At 42.6% G+C, this 21,121-nt stretch overlaps 1 protein-coding gene across 9 annotated transcripts in view; it reads left to right on the plus strand.

Moving 5' to 3' along the window:
* Nucleotides 1–536: 536 nt before the first annotated feature.
* KDM6A (lysine demethylase 6A) overlaps nt 537–21,121 on the plus strand; it is a 288,340-nt gene continuing 267,755 nt past the window's right edge. For all 9 annotated transcript variants that reach the window (XR_005598273.1, XM_039538040.1, XM_039538068.1 and 6 more), the window contains exons 1-2: nt 537–915; nt 1,125–1,188. Coding sequence is in view for 8 of the 9 variants with exons in the window: in XM_039538040.1 (XP_039393974.1) it covers nt 752–915; nt 1,125–1,188 (228 nt within the window). In the remaining variant the exon portion in view is untranslated. The remainder of the gene's footprint in view (nt 916–1,124; nt 1,189–21,121) is intronic.

Here is a 21,121-nt window from a genome sequence, read left to right on the forward strand (position 1 = left end):
CGCTCCCCACCGAATTCCCCCCTTATTATTTAATGAATACACACAAAAGTGCTGTGCCTGAGTAACTGACAAAGCGCTGACTGACGAGACATTGCACCAATAGCAAGCAGATTCCCCATCAAATCCCGCCCCTGGACGTCCCCTTGACCAATGACGTGATGGCAGTTAGGGGAGGGGCGCTGAGAGCGCCAACCAAGCTGGAGCGCAGTGGTGGAGGAGCGCTGACTGACGTAAGTCAACAAAGGTCACGTGTTGCGCTGGGGAGGCGGCGATTGGCCGGGCGGGCCCAGGCGGGCGGGGGGGCAAGGGGGTCACGGTGGCGGCGTGGGGTTCGCTGTGTGACACAATTACAACAACTTTGTGCAGCTGCTGGGGAAGTTTGTACAGGCAACAAATACACCCTGCGCGGGCGGGCGGGGGGACCCTGTCACCCCGACGCCACTCACCCCGCGCTGCCGGGGCCAGCAGCGCAGCAGCGATGTAAACACGGCTCCGCCGCCATCGCCGCCTGCAGCCGCCGCCTCCTCCTCTTCCTCCTCCCCCCGAGCCTCCAGCGCTGGGGCGCTCTTCCCCCTCCCTCCTCCGAGCTGCGGGGCTTCCCCCCGCCTCCCTCCCCCTCCCTGCCGGCTGTTGTTGTTGTAATAAAAGTTGTGGTGTGTGTGTCGGGCGCCCCGCCCCGCCCGGCACTGGGGGGCGTTGGGGGCGCGCCGGGGGGGCGGTTGTGATTGTGAGTTAATTACGCTGCGTTTCCATGAAATCGTGCGGAGTGTCGCTCGCCGCCGCTGCCGTCGCCTCTGCTGCTCCTTTCGGTGATGAGGAAAAGAAAATGGCGGCGGGGAAAGCGAACGGCCAGAGCGAGGAGGACTTCGCCAGCCTGACAGCCGAGGAGAGAGCGGCCCTCTCCGGCCTCGACAGGTACCCGCGCTCCCCCCCGCCTCCGTGTCCCGCCGCTCTCCCCTCCCCGCCGCGGCGCCCCACTCGGGCAGGGCCAGGGCGCCCGTCTCCGTGCGGGGCTTGTGCGGGCTCCCGGCCGGCCGCGCTCTGTCAGCGAGCCCGTGCGGGGGCTTCTCCCTGACTAACGCTGCGCCTTGTGCTTCTCTCCTCCTCCCGCTCCCCCTCCGCAGCCGAGTCTTCGGGTTTCTGAGGCTTCATGAAGATGGCGCCAGAACGAAGGCCTTGCTGTTAAAGGTAAGAGGATGGGGGGGAGGAGGGAGCCAGCCCAGCCCCGCCACCCTTCCCCCCACCCCCGAGCCTGCACGGCCGGCGTGTGTGTGCGCGTGGGCAGGGGTGGCACCGCCACAGCCCGGGGAGAGACGCGCCGGGGCACCGCGCTCCCCCCCCCCCCCCCCGGCCTGCGGGCTCGCCTCTCGCCGGGGCTCCGTGTGTGTTAGGAGCCCTCGCCCGCCCCACCGGGCACATACAGCCCGGAGCTGCCCCCCTGGCGCACGCACAGCCCGGGCAGCGGGCACGGAGCGCGGCCTGCGGCTTCTCTCAGGCACTTTCTGGGGCTTGTTCAGCACTGGGACGGAAAGTGCCTGCGCGTCAGGCCGGAGTCTCCGGCTCTGGAGCAAGCGGCGAGGAGCGCGGGGTGGCCCGGGAGGGTGGGTGTGAGGCGCTGCTGACGTTGGTTTCCCTCGGACCCTCCCTAGTGATTTTAACGCCGTTTGTATTGGGCTCGGGCGGCGTGCTCCCTGCCAGATCCCAGCCCCCCGGCCCCGGCCTGCGCCCCTCACCCCGCTGCTGGCTGGAGCGGCGGAAACGCGGCCTCCTGGGTTGGGATCGCTCTAGTGCGGGAGTTGTGTGTCGCTTCGGAGTCAGTCGCTAAGTGACTTGTCTGTTCGCTGGGTCCAGCTGCCTCAAATGTGTAACTTCTAGCGGAGTGACTCCCCTACTGCCCCGCTCCTGCGCTGCTCCCAGGGAATGGCACAGTCTGGAGCCTGCCGGGGCGTTATACGCACACGTTTGTTTCTGTGAAAAGTTGTTGGCCCTGTCATTTAGTTAAGTAATGGCTGCTCCTGTCGGCCCAAGATGGCCGGACAGGGAGGAGAAAGAGAAAGGGGAGGGGGGAGGTAAACAGGGAAATAAATAGTAGGAATGAATATACACATCGGTTGAAATGTGTAGCCCCCTACTGTGGTTAAGGCAAACTCTCTTGCCCGTTGCAAGATTCTTCTCGTTGCTTTCCTAACGTAGAATACAGCGTTTGCAGAGCTGGCATAATCCTTATCAACCTGTAGCACATTTAGCTCCCCATCCACAAGCTAGTGACAAAGGCTGTGCAGCTGGAGTATCTGTCAGTTTGTATCTTAAGACTGAAAACAGGAGGAAAACATTTGTGTACAAATAATTCGAACCCATTAATAGCCCCGTTGCAGCAATAGATATTGAGCTATTTGATATTTTGCTGGTTTCTACTTTGGATTTAGTAGCTTTGCATTTGACACTTCTCTCATCCTATTGTGTCCATGCTGGATGCAAATGTTTTTACATGAATATGTCCTTTCCATTATTCTTGTCTGATTTTGAAACCATACCTCCAAGTGTGTTGAATCCAGTGTTTTAGGCCTCAATATAGGGTTAATTTCTTTCTGGTATAATGGCAAAGCAAAATATTAGATTTTTTTCAAAAACATTTTTCTTTGAGCTTATGTTTTACAAAATAACGTTATGCTTGTTGCTTATGAGTTTTAAAGTTATTTACAAACTTTTCAATATATCTATAAGATGGGAGCATGACATCAAATCACTTAAATCTTTATTATTTTAATTGATATCTGATATGTAGATGTTCTAATAGGCACCTTTTAAATAGTACTGAGAATCACTAGAAACTGGCTTTGGGGTGGAGTTTGAGAACACTTAAAAAAAAAATTAGGATGTTTATGCTATTCCTTGCAGGTCTCTTGCAACTTCAGTACATTACCTTGTAGTTTGTGTTTTGTGACATCAAGTAGTAAAGCAAATTCAGTTCTAACTGTTAAGTTTTGATTCCTGCCATCCTGTGTACTTGTATTTTAATTTAAATTGACAAATTAATGTTTGGTGTTTATATGGCAATATGTCTGATACAATATATTTTGTGACTTTTGAAGTAGACTTCTACAAATGCGTTAGATGTTACCTTTTTATTATGTGAACACATGAAGTCTGTAAAATTAATATAAATAGGCAAATATCCCAATCTTCTATTTGAATTTTCCTTGTAACATTTTCTGGCTCTGCATATTGGAAATACGCAAGATGCAGGTTACCTTGTGAAATGATTTCTGACTAAAATTTGTCATTTAGAAATGACAAATCAAGAGAATTATTTGGAGAGTAAGAGAATCAGAATGTTACTATTCAGTACAAAGTATTTGGCAAGAAATTCATTCAAAAAAGTTTCATTCTATTTACAAATTTAGCCTGTGTTACTTCAAGATTGTTTTTAAGTTACTGTCCTAGCATGATTCAAAGTTAATATAGTTTAAGATGCACTACTTATGCTCTGGTCACTTCTTGCATGTGCAACTTACATATATACTGTTAGATCTAGCCCTGCACTGGGAGGGATTTAGGCTGGATGATGGAACAGGTTACCAACATTTGATAGGTAATTTTTTATTGCTAAAAGTGACGTAACAGCCATATATTTTGTTGTAACCTGCAATTCTGCTGTACTGTTCTTGGTGTTAGAATAATTTAATTAAGTCTGTGCATGAAAGAACAGTAGCTAACAAAACTCCTAGACTCTCTAGTTATGAAATCCTATCTGCATAATTCAGAATTCACTAGTCAAAACATTATGGACTCTGTTGTGCTGTTTACTCACAGTCGAACATTGGGAGAAGCGTGGAGTCATACTGTTTCAGGAGGAGTTCCAGGAGGAATTGTCTTAGAGTATATCTACATTGTATTTAAAAACCCACAGCTGGCCTGTGCCGGCTAACTCGGGCTTGGGCTAAGGGGCTGTTTAATTGTGGTGTAGACGTTTGGGCTCGCACTGGAATCCAGGTTCTAGGGACCCCAGTGAGGTGGGAGGTTCCCAGAACACGGGCTGCTGAGCACGAACTTTCCACTGCAATTAAACAGCCCCTTATCCTGAGTCAACTGGCACAGTCCAGCTCTGGGTGTCTAATTGCAGTGTAGACATACCCTTAGAGGCAGAATTCTTTCTGATGTTCCCATTCATAGAAGATGGTTGCAGTGTGACTACCCTTTCTATGTCTGGCAATCTGTACTGGCTAGAGTGTGAAGAAGGTAGGATCATGGTCCTACTTATTTCTGATAGCCTCCCCGAGACTAAAAAAATTCCCAAAGGGAAGGGGGAAGACAGTCCTGTGCTCCACCTAGGAGAGAGTTTACTCCTTTCTCCCTCTGAGCACATGCTGAGAATAAGGATTATAGTCTGACCCTAGAGCTCCTGTCTTGTAAAGTGGTAATGCTCTGTAGGATGTCATGGTAGAATGAATTTCCTTGGGTGCTGCCCTCACACTTAGCAAATCAGAATGGTGTCTATATTATAACATTGGACCCACTCATCTTGTGGTCTGTGGCATATTGAAAGTCTAGTCTAGAGTAGATGTATGTTATGTCACTGAACAATGTATTGCATGCATTATAGGCTGGGCAAAATTGAAACTTTGATGTATTACGTAATTGTGTATTTTGGCATTATTGTGTGGTGGTATAAAACTGAAGAATTACTGTTTTCAAAACTTTCAACTTTTATTTTGCAACAATGAATCCTGAAAATATTAGTTTGGAAGGTGTGCTTTCAATCTCTGCAATTAGTATGGCTTTTTATGGGGCGGGGAGAGCCTGGGCATAGGATGGAAAGGTCTTGTATCCTCATTGAAATGCTGAGATCCTCATTACTGGTGCACTGAAACCAGTTTTATAGAAAATATCTCTCAGCTGTTCACTAGAAGGTCATACATGAAGGTGCAAAAGGCACTCTTTGGTATCTTGATGTCTCCAGTAGTTTGAATACATCTGATACTTCCCTTCCCTTGTTTCTGCTTTTCTCAGGTAGTGAAGGCTTAAAAAAAATGCTTGGAGGAGAGGGGAAGAGTTACAATATTGGAACTAGATTGCAAGGGGAGCCCTTTTTAATGTTCTTGTGGTATTTAGTCAAAGTTGACATTCATTCCTTGTGACAAACCTTCTTTTAATAAAATGTAATTGTTCGGCTTTTGTATTAGAATGCTGCAGCTTATGTAATATATTGGGTTCAGGACTAACTCCCCTATTCATTGAGTCTAACCAATTTGGAATATACTGTTCAGAATTAAACATCTTATTATTTAAAGACGGGCAACTTGAAGTCTAATTGATAAAAAAATAAATAAAAGTAGTTTCATATACTACATCTGTGCTTCGGTCTCCCTCACAAGTTTTATACAATTTCTGTTATGAAAGAGTTTGCATCTCCCCTGTTGTGAAGACGCCCCACACAAACAGGGAAAAATAATTAAGTAGCTAAGTGCAGTGCTATCAAATGCACAAAACAAAATATTCTTTCCCTGTGCTGATCTTTCCATTATTCTTATGTTAGGTGTTACTTGTAGCAGTGTGTTTACAAATATTTTACTGCCAGTGTGAATTAAGTTGACTGTATCCCTTTAATGCTGGCTGTCAATTTTCTGCTAACATATAATTCAGCATCCTTATTTTTTAACTATAGCAGAATGCTCGAAAAGCAGTAAGGAAAATATTTTAGTAGAAAAATCTAAGTGTAGTATAGTGACTTATTTTTGAGCCTTTAAAAAATATTTTGGATTAATTTGTTTTCACCGGAACAGAAGAGAAACACTGCTTTAAAATAATTATACTGCTTGTCTAATATAATGGCAGTGCTGGGAGCAGGGGAACTTGGGTATTGGTACCATGAGACTTGTGTAAAAGTGCTCTAAAGAGTGGGTGGTGTAATCCATGTTCTGTAAATTATTACTGAGCTGTTGCTTCATAGATCATGTTAAATTCCAAATTGTCTTATGTTTATTAAAATCAATTGTCTAACATGCTTATATGAATGTGGAGGAAGGTGAAGCAAGTTACAATTTTGCAAGCAGTACCATACCTGGAAACTTGAGTTGCTGGTCTTGTTTTAAAGTATCTTGAAGTGGAGCAGTTTGAAGTAAAATCCTACAAGTAAAATTTCTTAAATATTGGAGGCTGGTGTATGGATTTCAGATTGATTGGTTGTCTTTCTGTATTCCATGTCTGCTTGAGCTTAAAGGCATAGATTTAAAATAAAAGCCCCAGTGGAAGAAATGGTTGAATACATTCCATTATTCCTGGTTGTACAGTATTCTATTTTAAAACATTTTTTAAAGTGTGTGTGTGTGTGTGTGTGTATACAGACACACACACACTTTTACTTAAAGGGTGCAGTATTCCTCTGTCATGTTTGTAGGTCTGATGCTTCATCTGATAAAAAATATTTACTTATTCAACAAATTGATGTTGTTAGCTCTCAAGGTTTGTGCATGTTCAAAAGGTTTTAGTACCTGATGTAGCATAACTAGTGTTTGAATTTCAGCCAGATTTCTTGACACATATCAAGAGAGGCATTACGGACATTAGTGTGGAATAATATAAATAAGATACTCTAGCTCATTTTTGTAGTTTTCCAAATGTCATATGGTATGAGTATTGCTGTTACAGTAGTGCCTAGAGGCTGCAACAGATTTTGAGGGTGGGGAGGGGGCATTGTGCTAGTTGATATGCATATACTACTCCTAGGGGCATTCTGCATCAAAAAAATTAAAATTCTGTGCACACAATATTTTAAAATTCTGCAAATTTTATTTGTCAAATACCAAAATAATTTAAACTGGTGTGATTATGTAATTTATTTAAAAATACCTGTCAGCAAGTATGTCTATAACAATACAGACGCACAAAAAAATTCCCCCTGGAGTTGAGAGTTCAAGAAACCCCTAGGACAACTCGCTTCCTATTTCTCTGCCCCCTTTACCCTCCAGAGCCCTGCCAGGGTGCCAGACACTTGCACCCCTCCCCCAGCCCAGACATTCACTCCCCCGCGCCCCCCCCCGAGCCCAGCTGTGCCCCCTCCCCCCAGCCCAGACACTCACACCCTCTAACCCCCAGGACCAGGAATCCAGAGGGAGAAACAGCCTGATGTTGGGTCTTGGGCTTACACAGAGTTTCCTGTGCGCTGCTGCTTCCTTCTTTCAGGGCATGCTGGGAACTGCAGCTTCTGGGAACCTTCCAGCTACTGCCCCATGTCTTCTATTTGCGAGCTGGGCTCTGCCAGGTCCAGCGGCCCCTAATGGTGGGCAGCATCTCTCCAGGACATTTCTCTGGAGTGTGTGTGGGGGGTAATTCTGCATTCACAACATTAATTTCTGCAAAATTCTGCATTGTGCAGTGGTGCAGAATTCCCCAAGGAGTAATATACATAATAAGGCAGTACTGACCCTGAAATCTTTATCTAAAAGAGATGCTCTGGTTCAAACAGGAATTATCTTGAGGAAGTTCTACAGCCTGTTATGCAGGAGGTCAGACTAGATCAGTGGTTCTCAAGCTGTGGACTGCTTGCGGCCCAGTCAGCACATAACTGTGTCCTGTGTGACATCTTCAGGGCCATACAGGTAGTGTGTGTGTATATATGTTTGTGTGAATGTGGGCCATATAACACAGAGAGCTGCATATACGGCCCACAATGGTAAATAGGTTGAGACTCACTCAACTAGATGATCATATTGGTGTCTTCTGGCGTTAAAATCTATGAACATTTTACAATGAAAATAGATATTCCAGGCGAGGATTGTGGGACGGGAAGAAATGGAAGTAGTATCATTTAACAGATGGTGAGTTGAAGCACACCGAGAGTAGGTAACTTTTTGAGGTCACACAGGAAATGTGTGGCAAAGATGGGAATAAAACCCAGGTATGTTGAATTCCAGCCCAGTATCATAACCATAACACATCCTTCCTTTGAACTGTGTGTAGGTGTATTCACGATACTAATGGAGTCTGGCTTTAAAGGAGGAGAAATACAAAATAGTCCAAGTAAAATCTCAAAAATATTTCTGAAATTCTTTAAATGCCATATATATATAATATAAAACCAAATGGTGCAGATTTTGTCTATTTTCATCTTGGATGATGATTTTAACTCACTTGTGTCTTTGCCATTTGTGGGTAAATGTGGTCACCTGAGACTCTCGTGAGCCTTTGTATGATCCTGTTGTTCATAGAATATCAGGGTTGGAAGAGACCTCAGGAGGTCATCTAGTCCAACCCCCTGCTCAAAGCAGGACCAATCCCCAGACAGATTTTTGCCCCAGATCCCTAAATGGCTCCCTCAAGGACTGACTTCAACCCTGGGTTTAGCAGGCCAATGCTCAAACCACTGAGCTATCCCTCCCCCATTGATGTGAGTCTGTGAGACATACTACTTTTCAGAAGCAAGGCCACAAGTAAGGTGTTATGCATGTCTTCTGAAATGAGTGCTGATAGTATGGACTGAAAAGTTCATATATTCAGAATATGGCACTTATTAAATAGAAAATATTCTAGACATGTTTAAAGACTTGTTGGGGTTACCCTTTGCATCCCTCTGCTCGTAAAGCCATTTGCTTTACTTAATCAGTTCAACTGTACAAAGATTGGGGGAAGCCATAAAAACAGATCTGATTTCTGTCTTTCTTTCACCTTATGATTTTAAGGTCTGATATCTCAGGACCTTCCAGGACTATAAGCATGTGCTGTAACCCACTGGCAGCCTGTATCTCATAGGAAATTTAGGAATCTTACACCATTGAAAAGGTTAAATTCCCATTTCCAGCGCTAAAAAATTACAAAGTATCCACCTTAAACACATCATTGTTACTGATCCTAGGCAACAAGTAGATGCAACTTTGTTGGGAAATTCTGCAATTGTGAGGCTGAAGGGAAAAAGAAATGCTTATCTGATAGATTGTGAATAGTTTTAAAACAACCATTTTATTTTTAACAGACTTGGGGCATTACACTAAGTCCTGATGAGATTAATTAGTGGATAGAGGGCAGGTGAGGCTATCAAAGGTGTTAAAGTTGTTGAACCAGGTGATACCTTTTTCTCTTTTTTTCAAAATATGTCAATGGCCTACCATTATCACATGGATTCATACAATATATGGGGGATAAATACTGTATCTGCATGGTTCCTACCCCCTCCTACCCTTCAAATGTCGATTTTGTTTCCTCTCTAAACTACAATGAATATTACCCTTTCTTTTGTTTAGGTTCTGGAATTGTGGTGTTTTGGTTAGAAAAACTGGAATATCATGTCTAATTTCTTACTTTAAATAATACTTAAATGACACATGCTCAGTGAACCTTAGAGTGCTGCTAGTGTTTTTCAGGCAGCCAGCTAGTCAAATGATCCAAAAGAGAAACTTTTATAAATGTAGATTAATAGTACCCTCCTAATTAGCAGCATATGCATTTGAATCTTTTAGAATAATTGAAATATGGTCCTTGGTTCCATGTGTGCAGCCCAAAAAAGCGTGGTAGGGTTGTATTGCTGTCACACTGAGTGCATAAATTGGCCTGCAGAATCTTTACTGTTACGGTAAGAGAGAGGTGCTGTACTCTGAGCCCAGTTTTACTTCGTAGGGCAGACATTTGGGGTGGTGGGAGAAAGTATATAAATTTTTATTTTTTTGTACATAAAAGGAACAAATGATCTAGAACTAGACACAATAAACAAGGAACAATGCAATGTCATTTTAAAATCAGTTTTTGAATAGAGGCCTTAACCTAGAAAATTTTGGAGGATCATTCTGCTTGAAGATGTAAATATATCAAGTATTTGTTTAAGGCCCTATCATCAATTATCACTTTTATCTGAGACTTTTAAGTTTTATGCCTTTAAAAGCAAGTATGTCTCCATAGTGGACTGATGTTTTTTATATTGGATACTATTTTCTCTCTTTAGAGGGAATGATACGAGAATGTCTTCACTTATAAACAGGCTACTGAATTAATGATCAGGAAAAGCCTCTAAGCATACTTTGGGGATGTTAAACAATATTCTTGCACTGATAATAGTGCATAACATTCTCTGTTCTCATTTTTTTTGCATTAGTGGATAACAACTGTTTTGACTAAATATTTTTCTTTAAAATTCTTGTATTCTTGTCTCTATAATTCTGTAACAAGATCATAGGGGACATCTTGTACATTTGATATGTGGAATTAAGAGCTAGTGTATATAGTTGTAAGAGAAATTAGTTGGTTTTTATGAATTGATATGTCTAGAATGATGTGTATCAGCATTTTTGTTTCCTTTATGGTCAGTTAAGAACTATTGTTGAAGTGGCTCTATATATAAGACCAAATGCCTTCTCCAAGAACTTTGTTTGCAGGACTGAATCACTATCCAAAATAAGTTTAATATTCCATTCTAGATCAGATTAAACAGTGAATACATTTTTCATGGAGTTTCAGATAGTATTTTGGGAATTGAGGTGCTCTTAGGTTTTTAAAATATTGTTTAAAATTGGTCAAAAGATGCATAATGGTATCCACTATAGAAACACTAGACCTTTTCTGTAGTCATGTATCTGTAGACCTGCATCTTTTAAACTGAAAAAGTTAGTGAAGATGGTTACTAAAAGCTCTATATTTTATAGTCTGTCAGGCTTGAAAAGCTCACGTGCCCAAGAATTTGGATCACATTAGTGAGTTGGGACTAATGAGCAGAGCTTCTGGCTCATTGCCCTCTGAAGGCAGGGGACATGCCTGGGAACACTACCTGTCTAGGTGCTGCTGCACATTGAAGAGGAGAGCCACTGCCCTTTTTTTTTTAGGATGAGAAGGGGCAACTGGGATATTTGGGCTGTCCTGGGAGGCATGGCAGACATGCTGAGCCTGAGCAAGTTGGAGAAGAAAAAAAAAGTGTACAGCAAAAGGTGCCAAAATGACTTTCAGTACAGATTCCTCAGTGTGTCTCTTGTATACCTGCCCATGTTTCATACTGCTGTGGAGAAGAGCTGGCTCTAGAAGGGAAGGAACACACGTGGAAGGGCCTAAGCTGAATGCAGCGTGGCCTGCATTTGGAGCCACTCTTAGCTGAACCTAGGCCTCCCTCTGCTTTGTGGGAAGGAGGAGGAGAGTACATGGAGTCTCTGCCTTCCAGGAAGGAATGGGGGGGGGTGGGGTTTGGGGGGGAAGATCATAGCGGATTTCTTCCTCTCTTCAGTAGGAAGAGGTATCAACAGACAAAAGAGGCTGAAATAGAGTTATTTTGCAAGGTGGATGGGAAAGGGGGTGTCATAGAGAGGGGAAGAAAGCATGGAAGAGATTGGTGCTGTACACCTTTCCAGCAGCTCCCTGAAACCTGTTGCTGGCCCCCTGCCTTCTTGCTGTCTGAGTGAGTTAACTTGTGTGCAGTGTTGTTCCCTATCTCAGTAGGTGCACTGGCACGATTAATAAGAACAAATTATACATACATAACAAGATTAGGAGGGGCAGAAGAAAAGATGGATGGGAAATAGTGGAGTTGTGTGTGCAACACCATGAAGGGGGAGGTAGGGAAGTCATTCATTTTGTCCTGTATCGTATAAATCCTGAATATAGCATGGCTGATGTCATTTTTCTCCTGCCCCTGAAGCAAGAGAGCAAGCCTAAGAGAAGAGCAACTGAGGGACAACTGCTCTTACAAGGAAAGGATGGAGGCAAAATAAAGCAGGCTAAAAGCTGCTGTTGTTTAAGAGTGAAGTTGGAGCAGAGCAGCTCAGGTGTTGCTGCCTTTTCTTTGGGATGGAAGGGAAAGCCAAGGAAAAGAAAACGTCAGGCTCTTTTGTTAAACTTGGAGGGTGGGGGAAGGTCATTATACGGGTTGTAGGTGGTTATGATATGAGGTGGGTGAAAGAGGAAAGGATTGAGTAGATTTTAAATATGCAATTGGGATTTTTGTAGGAGAGAAGGAAGGAGAGCCAGAAAATCCAGTGGCATAGATTAATAGGTGGAAAACAGATCACAATGGAGAAGGAGGGGAAGAGAGAAGGAAAACTGAATACCACACACGCAGCAGTGCTGAAAGATACCACATCATCTGTAATAGGACAGAAAAGAAGAGGGAAGAAATTGTAACAGTACAACAGTTAGCTACATTTGTTGAAGGTTTGTTAAATAGAAGTGCCCCTATCAAATATAGAAAAGAGTAAACAGTATGCAGCCTCTGTTCTAAACATTTCATGGTTTGGGGCTTTGGTATGAAAGGAGTTGTCTAGGTATTTTTCATCTGTGTATTAGGCAGTCCTCAGACTTATGAGGGTTGGAAATATTTCAAACATGAAACTTTGTATTTCTGAAACCTTAATGTTTGAATGTTGAATTTCCCAAAGGAAAGGGAATATATGATTGATAAAGAGGAGCTACTCACGTTTTAAAGATGGCTTGCAAAGGAGAGGAAAAATTTAGATTTCTGTCCTTTTGTGCTACATTATGATGCACAAAGCCTGACATTTTAAAAAAATTGCTTGTTTTTAATAAGTTCAAGTCTTTGCATTACAAGAGTGAATAAAGGAAAAAATGCGTAATTTTACACTTGTACGTTTCTGAAAAATTCCTGCATAAGAAGCTGATGTTGACAGTTGGTTGTCAGAGTGAAGGTTACTGCCCTGCCATGAATTCAAAACGGATTAAGAGAAGTCAGAGCAGGAATAAGTTACCCATTTTCTAAGAGTTGCTTTAAAAATATGAAATCCAAGAAATTTTATGTACACGTACAAACATCAAACACTGGACAGTATGGAAATTTATGGGTAAACCGACATCCTCTGAGGTCTTAAACAGAACCCCCACAATGCACCTTTGGTATAGGAGTACACAATTTTTAATCAGATGGCTATAGGTCTGGTGAAATTAGTCTGGGGGGAAAGGGAGAGAAGTGTACCAAAACTTGGGTCATAATGAAAGCCTAGTCCCTATCTTAACTACAGACACGATCTGGCAGAGGAGGTTAATAGTAAAAATTTGAATGCTTATTTTGCTTAGTCATGGGTAGTAGGGATTGTGAGGAACTTCAGGAAACTCTGACACCTGCATAAGGTAATGGCTGCAATGATACTGGATTGCATAATTAGACTATCAGAATCCATAAGTATAAGTGGCAGGCACAAGTAAAGATATGTGTTCAACCTTAAAAGGGCCACTTGTTTAGTACCTGAAAGGTTTTTTTTATGTCAAACAACAAAAACTAGCAGTGGACTTGAAGTTGATACTGTCCCTTTTTACACTTTGCATTTCTTGCTTCCAGTGCAGACAACCAAGATCTTCCAGGGAAAGCCCAGGTGTGACAGACTGAGCTGAATTCACTCTATCCTTATCTTTCTGATAGCAAAGCCAGAGAAACCCTGCCCCCAATACATTGGGATTTACTTCTTTTGGGGAATCCCCATAACAGATAAGTAGGAATTTTCCAGCACTGAGAAACCACAGCTGTTCTAGGGTGTGAGTAAGCCAATGTACAGACTCACCAGCTGGGGAAAGAAAAATGTATCCCACATATAGGACATTTCACATCCTTTCCTATAGGCGGCATTTTGGTGGGTGCTCTCCCAGGGGACAGGACGCGGGCGCATTAAGATGCCCCCGTGGGCGCCATGGTGCCCGCGGGCACCGCGTTGGGGACCACTGCTCTACAGCATACCATCCCGTGTTGCCCATTTCCCCAATTCCCTATGTCCTGTAACCCCCTTTGCCAAACACTGCTCTCCTACTTCATTTTTTATTGTATAAGAAAATCCTAACTTTTACAAAGCAGTTTCTATAGCAGGGGTAAGCATCCTATAGCACGTGTGCTCGTGAGCTGATTTTCAGTGGCGTTTGCACTGCCCAGGTCCTGGCCACCGGTCTGCGCTGCGGGGAGCTCTGCATTTTAATATACGGTAATTTTTAATGAAGCTTCTTAAACATTTTAAAAACCTTATTTACTTTACATACAACAATAGTTTAGTTATATGTTATAGACTTATAGAAAGAGACCTTCTAAAAACATTAAAATGTGTTACAGGAATGCGAAACCTTAAATTAGAGTGAATAAATGAAGACTTGGCACACCACTTCTGAAAAGTTGCCGAACCCTGTTCTATAGGTTAGTTAACTTACAGATAAAGTTGATCAGACATACTACTTCATCTGTCTTTTTAGAAGAAGAATCCTAAATGACATTTTTAAAAAAACGTAACCTATTTAAAAATCAAGGAAATTTAAATCGAGGTGCACAAACAAGACGTGGTAGTACAGTTCAGGCACTGGATTGGGACTCAGATCTCCTGTGTTGTGTTGGGCAATGTACTTAATCTTTGTTTCTTACTTCCACTTTGGAAAATGGGATACTTCTTTTTTCTTAACCTTTATTTGTCATATGTAGTTAGTTTGTAAATTCTTCTGTGTAGTGACTGCTCCTCTGTGTGCGTACTGTGCCTGGCACAGTGGGGCCTTGATCATGGCTGTAGCCTCTAGTTGCTATTGTGAGACAAATTATAAGGTTTGATTTTTTTTTAAGCACAAATAACTCCCCCATGCTTTCTGAAATACACATAATCATTGGTGAGGTCACCCAGACAACCTTAAATCTGGCCTCATAATGTAATCCAGAAACCAAGACAGCCTTATATCTGTCAATCGCTCATTCATCTCAAATGACCACAAAAACTATATAATATTGAACTCTTACTTATGCATTGATTGCACAGACTATAGCTATGGTTATGACCAAATACTCTCCATAGGAAAGCACATTGTTAAAATGATGTCTTTTAAGAGAAATAGTGTATTAAGTGCTATTATTTACTACCATTCACAAAGGGCTTATCTATCACCAATTATTTAAGTGTTACAGATACTGTATCTAAAATTCCTAGATCAGGATCATGGAAAAATTACTTGAGGGGAAAAATAATCTGTATTGATAAAGTATCGTGCTTAACAGATGACTATATTTGTAGCTTTTCTGAAATATATCCTACAGTCTAAAAATGTCCACCTGTAAAACTGGACAGTATCTTCTCATATCTAAAAATTACAATACCATATAGAAGTATGGTGGAGTACAAGGCCAGAGTTAGTTGTTTGACCGCATCTGTATTTTGCTGTAATTCAGGGTACTTGGAGGTTTTTTATTTAAAAGTGGAACCTTAAAATTTATTTCCTGCTTTTTAGAGCTTGAGCTTTATAAAAATTCACAGTTCTTAAATGCTTTTCTAAAACATTGCTGCTGTGCCTGCTCAGTTTTTAACTACAAGCTAATGAGGTTTTTTCTGTTTTCAAATTATACTGGAAAAAGCACTAGGAAACAAACTGCCCTGGTATAATCCTGCAGTGTGAATGGGATCAGCTGCATGATGTGATACATTTTTTCCATCTTTAATATTAGTAAATAATAGTTGAAAAATCATGTAGCAGTTATTTATACAATTTTATCCTTAGTTTACTAAATATATACATTTTTAAAGTAAAATGTGAATTAACATTCAGTTTATAGTAAGAAATGGATACTACAAGATTAGGTCAGGCTCCAGTGTTTAGGTTACTTGTCCTTCTACACACGCTAATTTTTTTTTTTAAAATGTGAGGGTTTCTAAATATTTAGGTGAATCTTTTGGCTCCCACTGTAATGATGACAAAGTAGAGTAATAATTGAAATACCTCACCACAATAAAACTAAGCAATTTCTGTTTCTCATATTTTGACATTTTGGAGGTTAACTACTCTTTTTTTCCATTAGACCCCTTCGCCTTACACTGAGTCTTTTACAAATTTTTTTGCTGCCATAGGTGATGAAGTAGCTCTCATGGTTCTCTGCAACTCAGCAGTTATTGAAATGGAGGGATCTGGAGTATGGTTGAGTCTCTGAGAAAAGGAAGCGGTCCCATTGCTGCATGACAGTGGGAGGTGGCAGTGTATGAGGTTGCACTCCAGGTACCATAATGACAGTTGCTAAGTGAGGGTTGATCTGAGGTGGTGTAGTTAATATTATTCACACGCTTCCTTTTGGAGTGGCTGGGTAATAGCAATTAGGTGAGGAGTTCTGTAGGTTTTTACTTCCCTAGATTTGTGTAAAGCTAGCATCCTAACCTCGACACCAAATTCATTGATCCATTCTCCAAGTAGTATTCTTTCACTTGAGCCGAGCTAGGATTGCAGGGGCCTTTAATTTTTGTACCTAACTGTGGCTGTCTTTCATGCAGCAATTATCACATGTGAACTGTGGGTCATAGATTCAAATGCAGTGAAGGGAAAGGAGCAAAAAAAAGTAGGAACAAATTGGTTTCAAACAGTAGGTGTTACCTGTAATATTGCTAGCCTTTTTATTCTCCTCCCTTCACAAGTGAGAATTTATTAAATAAGTAAATAATAAGTAAATATTTCACAAGGACCTAATGAAGACAACTGAATATTGAAATAATATTTTTTGCCTTTTAAAAATACAGGCCTATTTAGATGCCTGCAATGCTCCTCAAAAGTGTTTTACCAGAAACTTGTAAACTCACTCTCACTATTCTGTAAACATTTAGTGTTTTTCATTTACATCATACCTACATGCATTTCAGAATGGCTGTCTGTATGTTCATATTCATTCTTGATCTGTTCCTTAATTTTTAAAATAGTTTTACAAATTAACCTTTTACAAAACTTAAAGGATTTTTGGCTCAAAATTTATAAAACATTAGTCCAGTAAAAATGTTTCTTCACTTATTCATAGATTCTAGGGTTGGAAGGGATCTCAAGAGGTCATTGAGTCCAGTCCCCTTCCCTCATGGCAGGACCAAATACTGTCTAGGCCATCCCTGATAGACATTTATCTAATCTACTCTTAAATATCTCCAGAGACGGAGATTCCACAGCCTCCCTAGGCAGTTTATGCCAGTGTTTAACCACCCTGACAGGAACTTTTTCCTAATGTCCAACCTAAACCTCCCTTGCTGCAGTTTAAGCCCATTGCTTCTTGTTCTATCCTTAGTCCAAGAAGAACAAGTGTTCTCCCTCCTCCTTATGACACCCTTTTAGATACCTGAAAACTGCTATCATGTCCCCTCTGTCTTCTCTTTTCCAAACTAAACAAACCCAATTCTTTCAGCCTTCCTTCATAGGTCATGTTCTCTAGACCTTTAATCATTCTTGTTGCTCTTCTCTGGACCCTCTCCAATTTCTCCACATCTTTCTTGAAATGCGGTGCCCAGAACTGAACACAATACTCCAGTTGAGGCCTAACCAGTGAAGAGTAGAGCAGAATGACTTCCTGTGTCTCGCTCACAACACACCTGTTAATGTATCCCAGAATCATGTTTGCTTTTTTGCAACAGCATCACACTGTTGACTCATATTTGGCTTGTGGTCCGCTATAACCCCTAGATCTTTCTTTCGTACTCCTTCCTAGGCAGTCTCTTCCCATTCTGTATGTGTGAAACTGATTGTTCCTTCCTAAGTGGAGCACTTTGCATTTGTCTTTATTAAACTTCATCCTGTTTACCTCAGACCATTTCTCCAATTTGTCCAGACCATTTTGAATTATTACTCTATCCTCCAAAGCAGTTGCAATCCCTCTGTTTAGTATCATCTGCAAACTTAATAAGTGTACTTTCTATGCCAACATCTAAGTCGTTGAACAGAGCCGGTCCCAAAACAGATCTCTGCGGAACCCCACTTATTATACCTTTCCAGCAGGATTGGAAACTATTAATGACTACTTTGAGTATGGTTATCTAGCCAGTTATGCACCCACCTTATAGTATCCACATCGAAGTTGTATTTGCCTAGTTTATTTAAACTCGAAAGAAAACAGTTTTAAAACTAACAGTCCCCTGCAGTGGTATGAAACAAGTTTCAAGCATGTTTTTAAAGTTTAATTAAATATTTTCTGTAGACTTTCTGGCAGGTGGTGTCAGCAGTAAAAAATCCAGGTTCAGTTTTCTAGCTTTTTTTTCTCCCCTAAAGCCCTAATATTGGCTGGAGTCCCCACGCAGAAACCTGGGAAACTATATGCACAATCCTGCACATCCTTTATGGGCAATACTTCCTCACTTGCAAACACTGAGTACAGGGAGAACTTTATTTGTGTGGGGGTGCGGGGAAGAGGGGAGGCAACAGAATAAATTTAGGATAACTAACAATAAATTAACTTTCTATGAGGGAAGACCGCCCCCCTCTACCTCCCTGCGTGTCTTAGCAGTAGATACAACGCAGTCCTCTCTAACAGTTGAGTAGCGTATGTTTTCTGGCAACTTCCTTCCTCCCTAGCTTCTTACACACAATTAGTAGAGCCCTGCAAATCAGCGGATATCCACTTCATATCCACGGATAGTGGATCGGATGCAGATACAACCACACAGGGCTCTACTCACTGGTGGCACGGGCACCCCAGGGGACGCAGCACACTTGGGGCCAGTAGCCAGTGGCTGGGGCTGGGTGGGAGGTCGGAGTTAGGGCTGTCCAGCACCCGCTTGCTGCACCGCTTCCTGTCCAGTTGCTTGGGCCCCTCGGGCAGCGCAGGTGTCCCCACCATGGCCCAGCCTGGCAACACTGGCTGTGCTCCCAGTTCTGGGCCTGGCCAGCCGGCTCTTGGGCAGCAGGGCTCGCTCTCAGCCAAGGAGATTGAAGCGAGTGAGGCCCCGGCACCCCACCCCTACTCCCCACTGTGATGCAACACGCACTGCTGCTGCCATGTGCCCTCGCAAGCCCCTGGGAGCAGCATCCAATGCCCCTTCTCCTTGAGACCCACCCTCGCGCTGCCCCTTCCTCCCCTCCCTCCCCCTGTTGCTAGCAATTGTGAAACGGCTTGCTGCTGCAGGCGTGGATGTGGTTATAGGTAAAAGATGGCTAGCGGATCACGGGTTGGTCCTGGCAGATGCGGATCCACTTTTTTTTTTTTTTTTTTTGCATCTGCGCAGGGCTCTAACAATTAGCTGCCCTAGGTTGGAGAAAGGTGAGGATTCTATCAGTCCATTGCGGCCTGGGCTGCTCTGGGGGCTCTACTATTTGATTGCAGGTAAAACTGCAGAGTGGGGAGGCTCGCACCAGAGTTCGTTAGGTAGGCTGTTGCTCTTGGCGGCTTTGGCCTAAGCTGCCTACCTCTGCCTCAAAGCTGCTACTCTGTAGTATCCATTGCCTCAAAGCCGCTACCACTCTGCAGTGTCCACTGATTTGTAGTAGTCTGCTCATTTCCTAGAGAGGGATCAGTGGTATCTATGACCTCTAACAGGCTCCTCACCACCAGAGAGGCACTTCTACTACCATCTGCTGGCTTCTTTTCACTCTTCTAGCCCTGTCCAGACTCCCTTACCCAACTGTACTTGACTGCAGTCTTGGTCAGGGTGACCCCAGGCACAATTGTTGTAAAGTGCATGCATCTTTCTCCCAGCAATATTAATTGTATATTATTTCCTGTAAAAATCAAAATTGGCATGTATTTAACCCAAATGCCCCAAACATCACAGAAAACTGAAGCACACAGATTAAGGCCTTGCCCGTTCAATCAATTTCCCTTGCTGTCCAACAGATGGTGGCAAGCTCCCTGTCAGCAGAGCCCTGCCCATCTCCAGTTCTTAAGTAACTCTGTCTCATTCTTCTTCCATTTCACCAACAGATAAGAGTAGTGAGCTCCCTTCTCTTTAAGGCTTCAGGCCACATCACTTGTGTGTCTACGATGTTATCTGTAACATAAAGAAATTCATAGTAAACAAATACTTAAGTTAATCGTATCCCTTTTAATGGTCTGCTAACCTTGAAGCTACAACTTGTTTGAACATTAAGTGAAAACATTTGACTGTTATGCAAACTGTGACAATGAGAGCAAGTATCATTAATAGTACAGTAGTACCAACTGCAATTAAGGAATCTTCAAGACTTTAAGATAATGTGACCAGGTGGTCTGTCTCAGCGTCAAATGAATTGGAGGTCACATTATTTGCTACTAGTTGCCCCATTTTAAGTGTGCGGGTGGTGCGGGGTGGAGGGACGGGCTGACACTACTGATTGGCCGACATTATAGCTAAAGACCTATAAAGCCTGATCCAGCTCTGAGGGATTTATTCCAGTCTGTGAACTCTGTCTACATAGAAGCATGCTCTTGTATGTATTTTGGAGCAGTCACTGGAATTTTTTGTAATATAAATTAAAAATTTTATCTAAATCTGTCTTCCAAAATTGGTGTTTGGTCCAATATATTATATTTACATAGGAAAATTTTTTATAACACTGATTTTTATGGTGTTCCCTGTGACATTTTTAAAATTGGGGTTTATATGTGTCACGGAGTTTGGGGGGAGATAAGGCCCCCGCACCCTCGGCTTCCTGCAATTCACCATGACTCTCAGCTAGCCAGTAAAGCAAAAGGTTTATTTAGACGACAGGAACACAGTCCAAGACAAGTCTTGCAGGTACAGATACCAGGACCCCCTCAGTCAGGTCTATCTGGGGGCGAGGGCGGGGGGCGGGCAGGGAGGCCAGAGCCTCGTCTGGGCTCCCCTCCCATTTCCCGGCTTGCTCCAAACTGAAACTCTCCAGCCCCTCTTCTCCTTTTGTCTCTTTCCCAGGCCAGGAGGTCACCTGATCTTTGTTCTCCAACACCTTCAGTTGACACCTTTGCAAGGGAGGAGCCCAGGCCTTCAGTTTCCAGGAGACAGGGTGTTGGCCATTCTCTGTGCAGACAGCATCACACTGGCCCCGTAGGGCTCTGCAATAATCCTACACCCCTAGACACTTGAGAAATGCATATGGGAAACTGAGGCACCCACACAGCACTCTGAGAAAACATTAAGAACATTCCCATTTCGTCACAATATGTACATCGCAAAGAAGAGTAAGAGGTGGTTAGAAGTATATAAACTAAATTAGTAATGTAGCAGAAAGCTAATTGGGTATTCCTGCTTACTCATTTATAAGGATAAAAGGAATTTGAAACAAAATAAATGCATAAAAGTGAACATTTAATATGGAATTTGGATCTGTAGGATAATTGAGTCTGGTAGCTTACTTTGTAGAAAGGATTAGACATTCATTTAAAAATAACAGTAACTGCAGTTATATTAGCTAAAACAAAATTGATAAAGGATATCAGTCTTTGTACTTCAGAGTATAATTTGATCATCTCCTAGAGCCACAAAGACCCCTCAGTCCA

This window comes from Mauremys reevesii, linkage group 1, assembly GCF_016161935.1.
Source record: "Mauremys reevesii isolate NIE-2019 linkage group 1, ASM1616193v1, whole genome shotgun sequence".
In the NCBI taxonomy this organism is placed as follows: domain Eukaryota; kingdom Metazoa; phylum Chordata; order Testudines; family Geoemydidae; genus Mauremys; species Mauremys reevesii.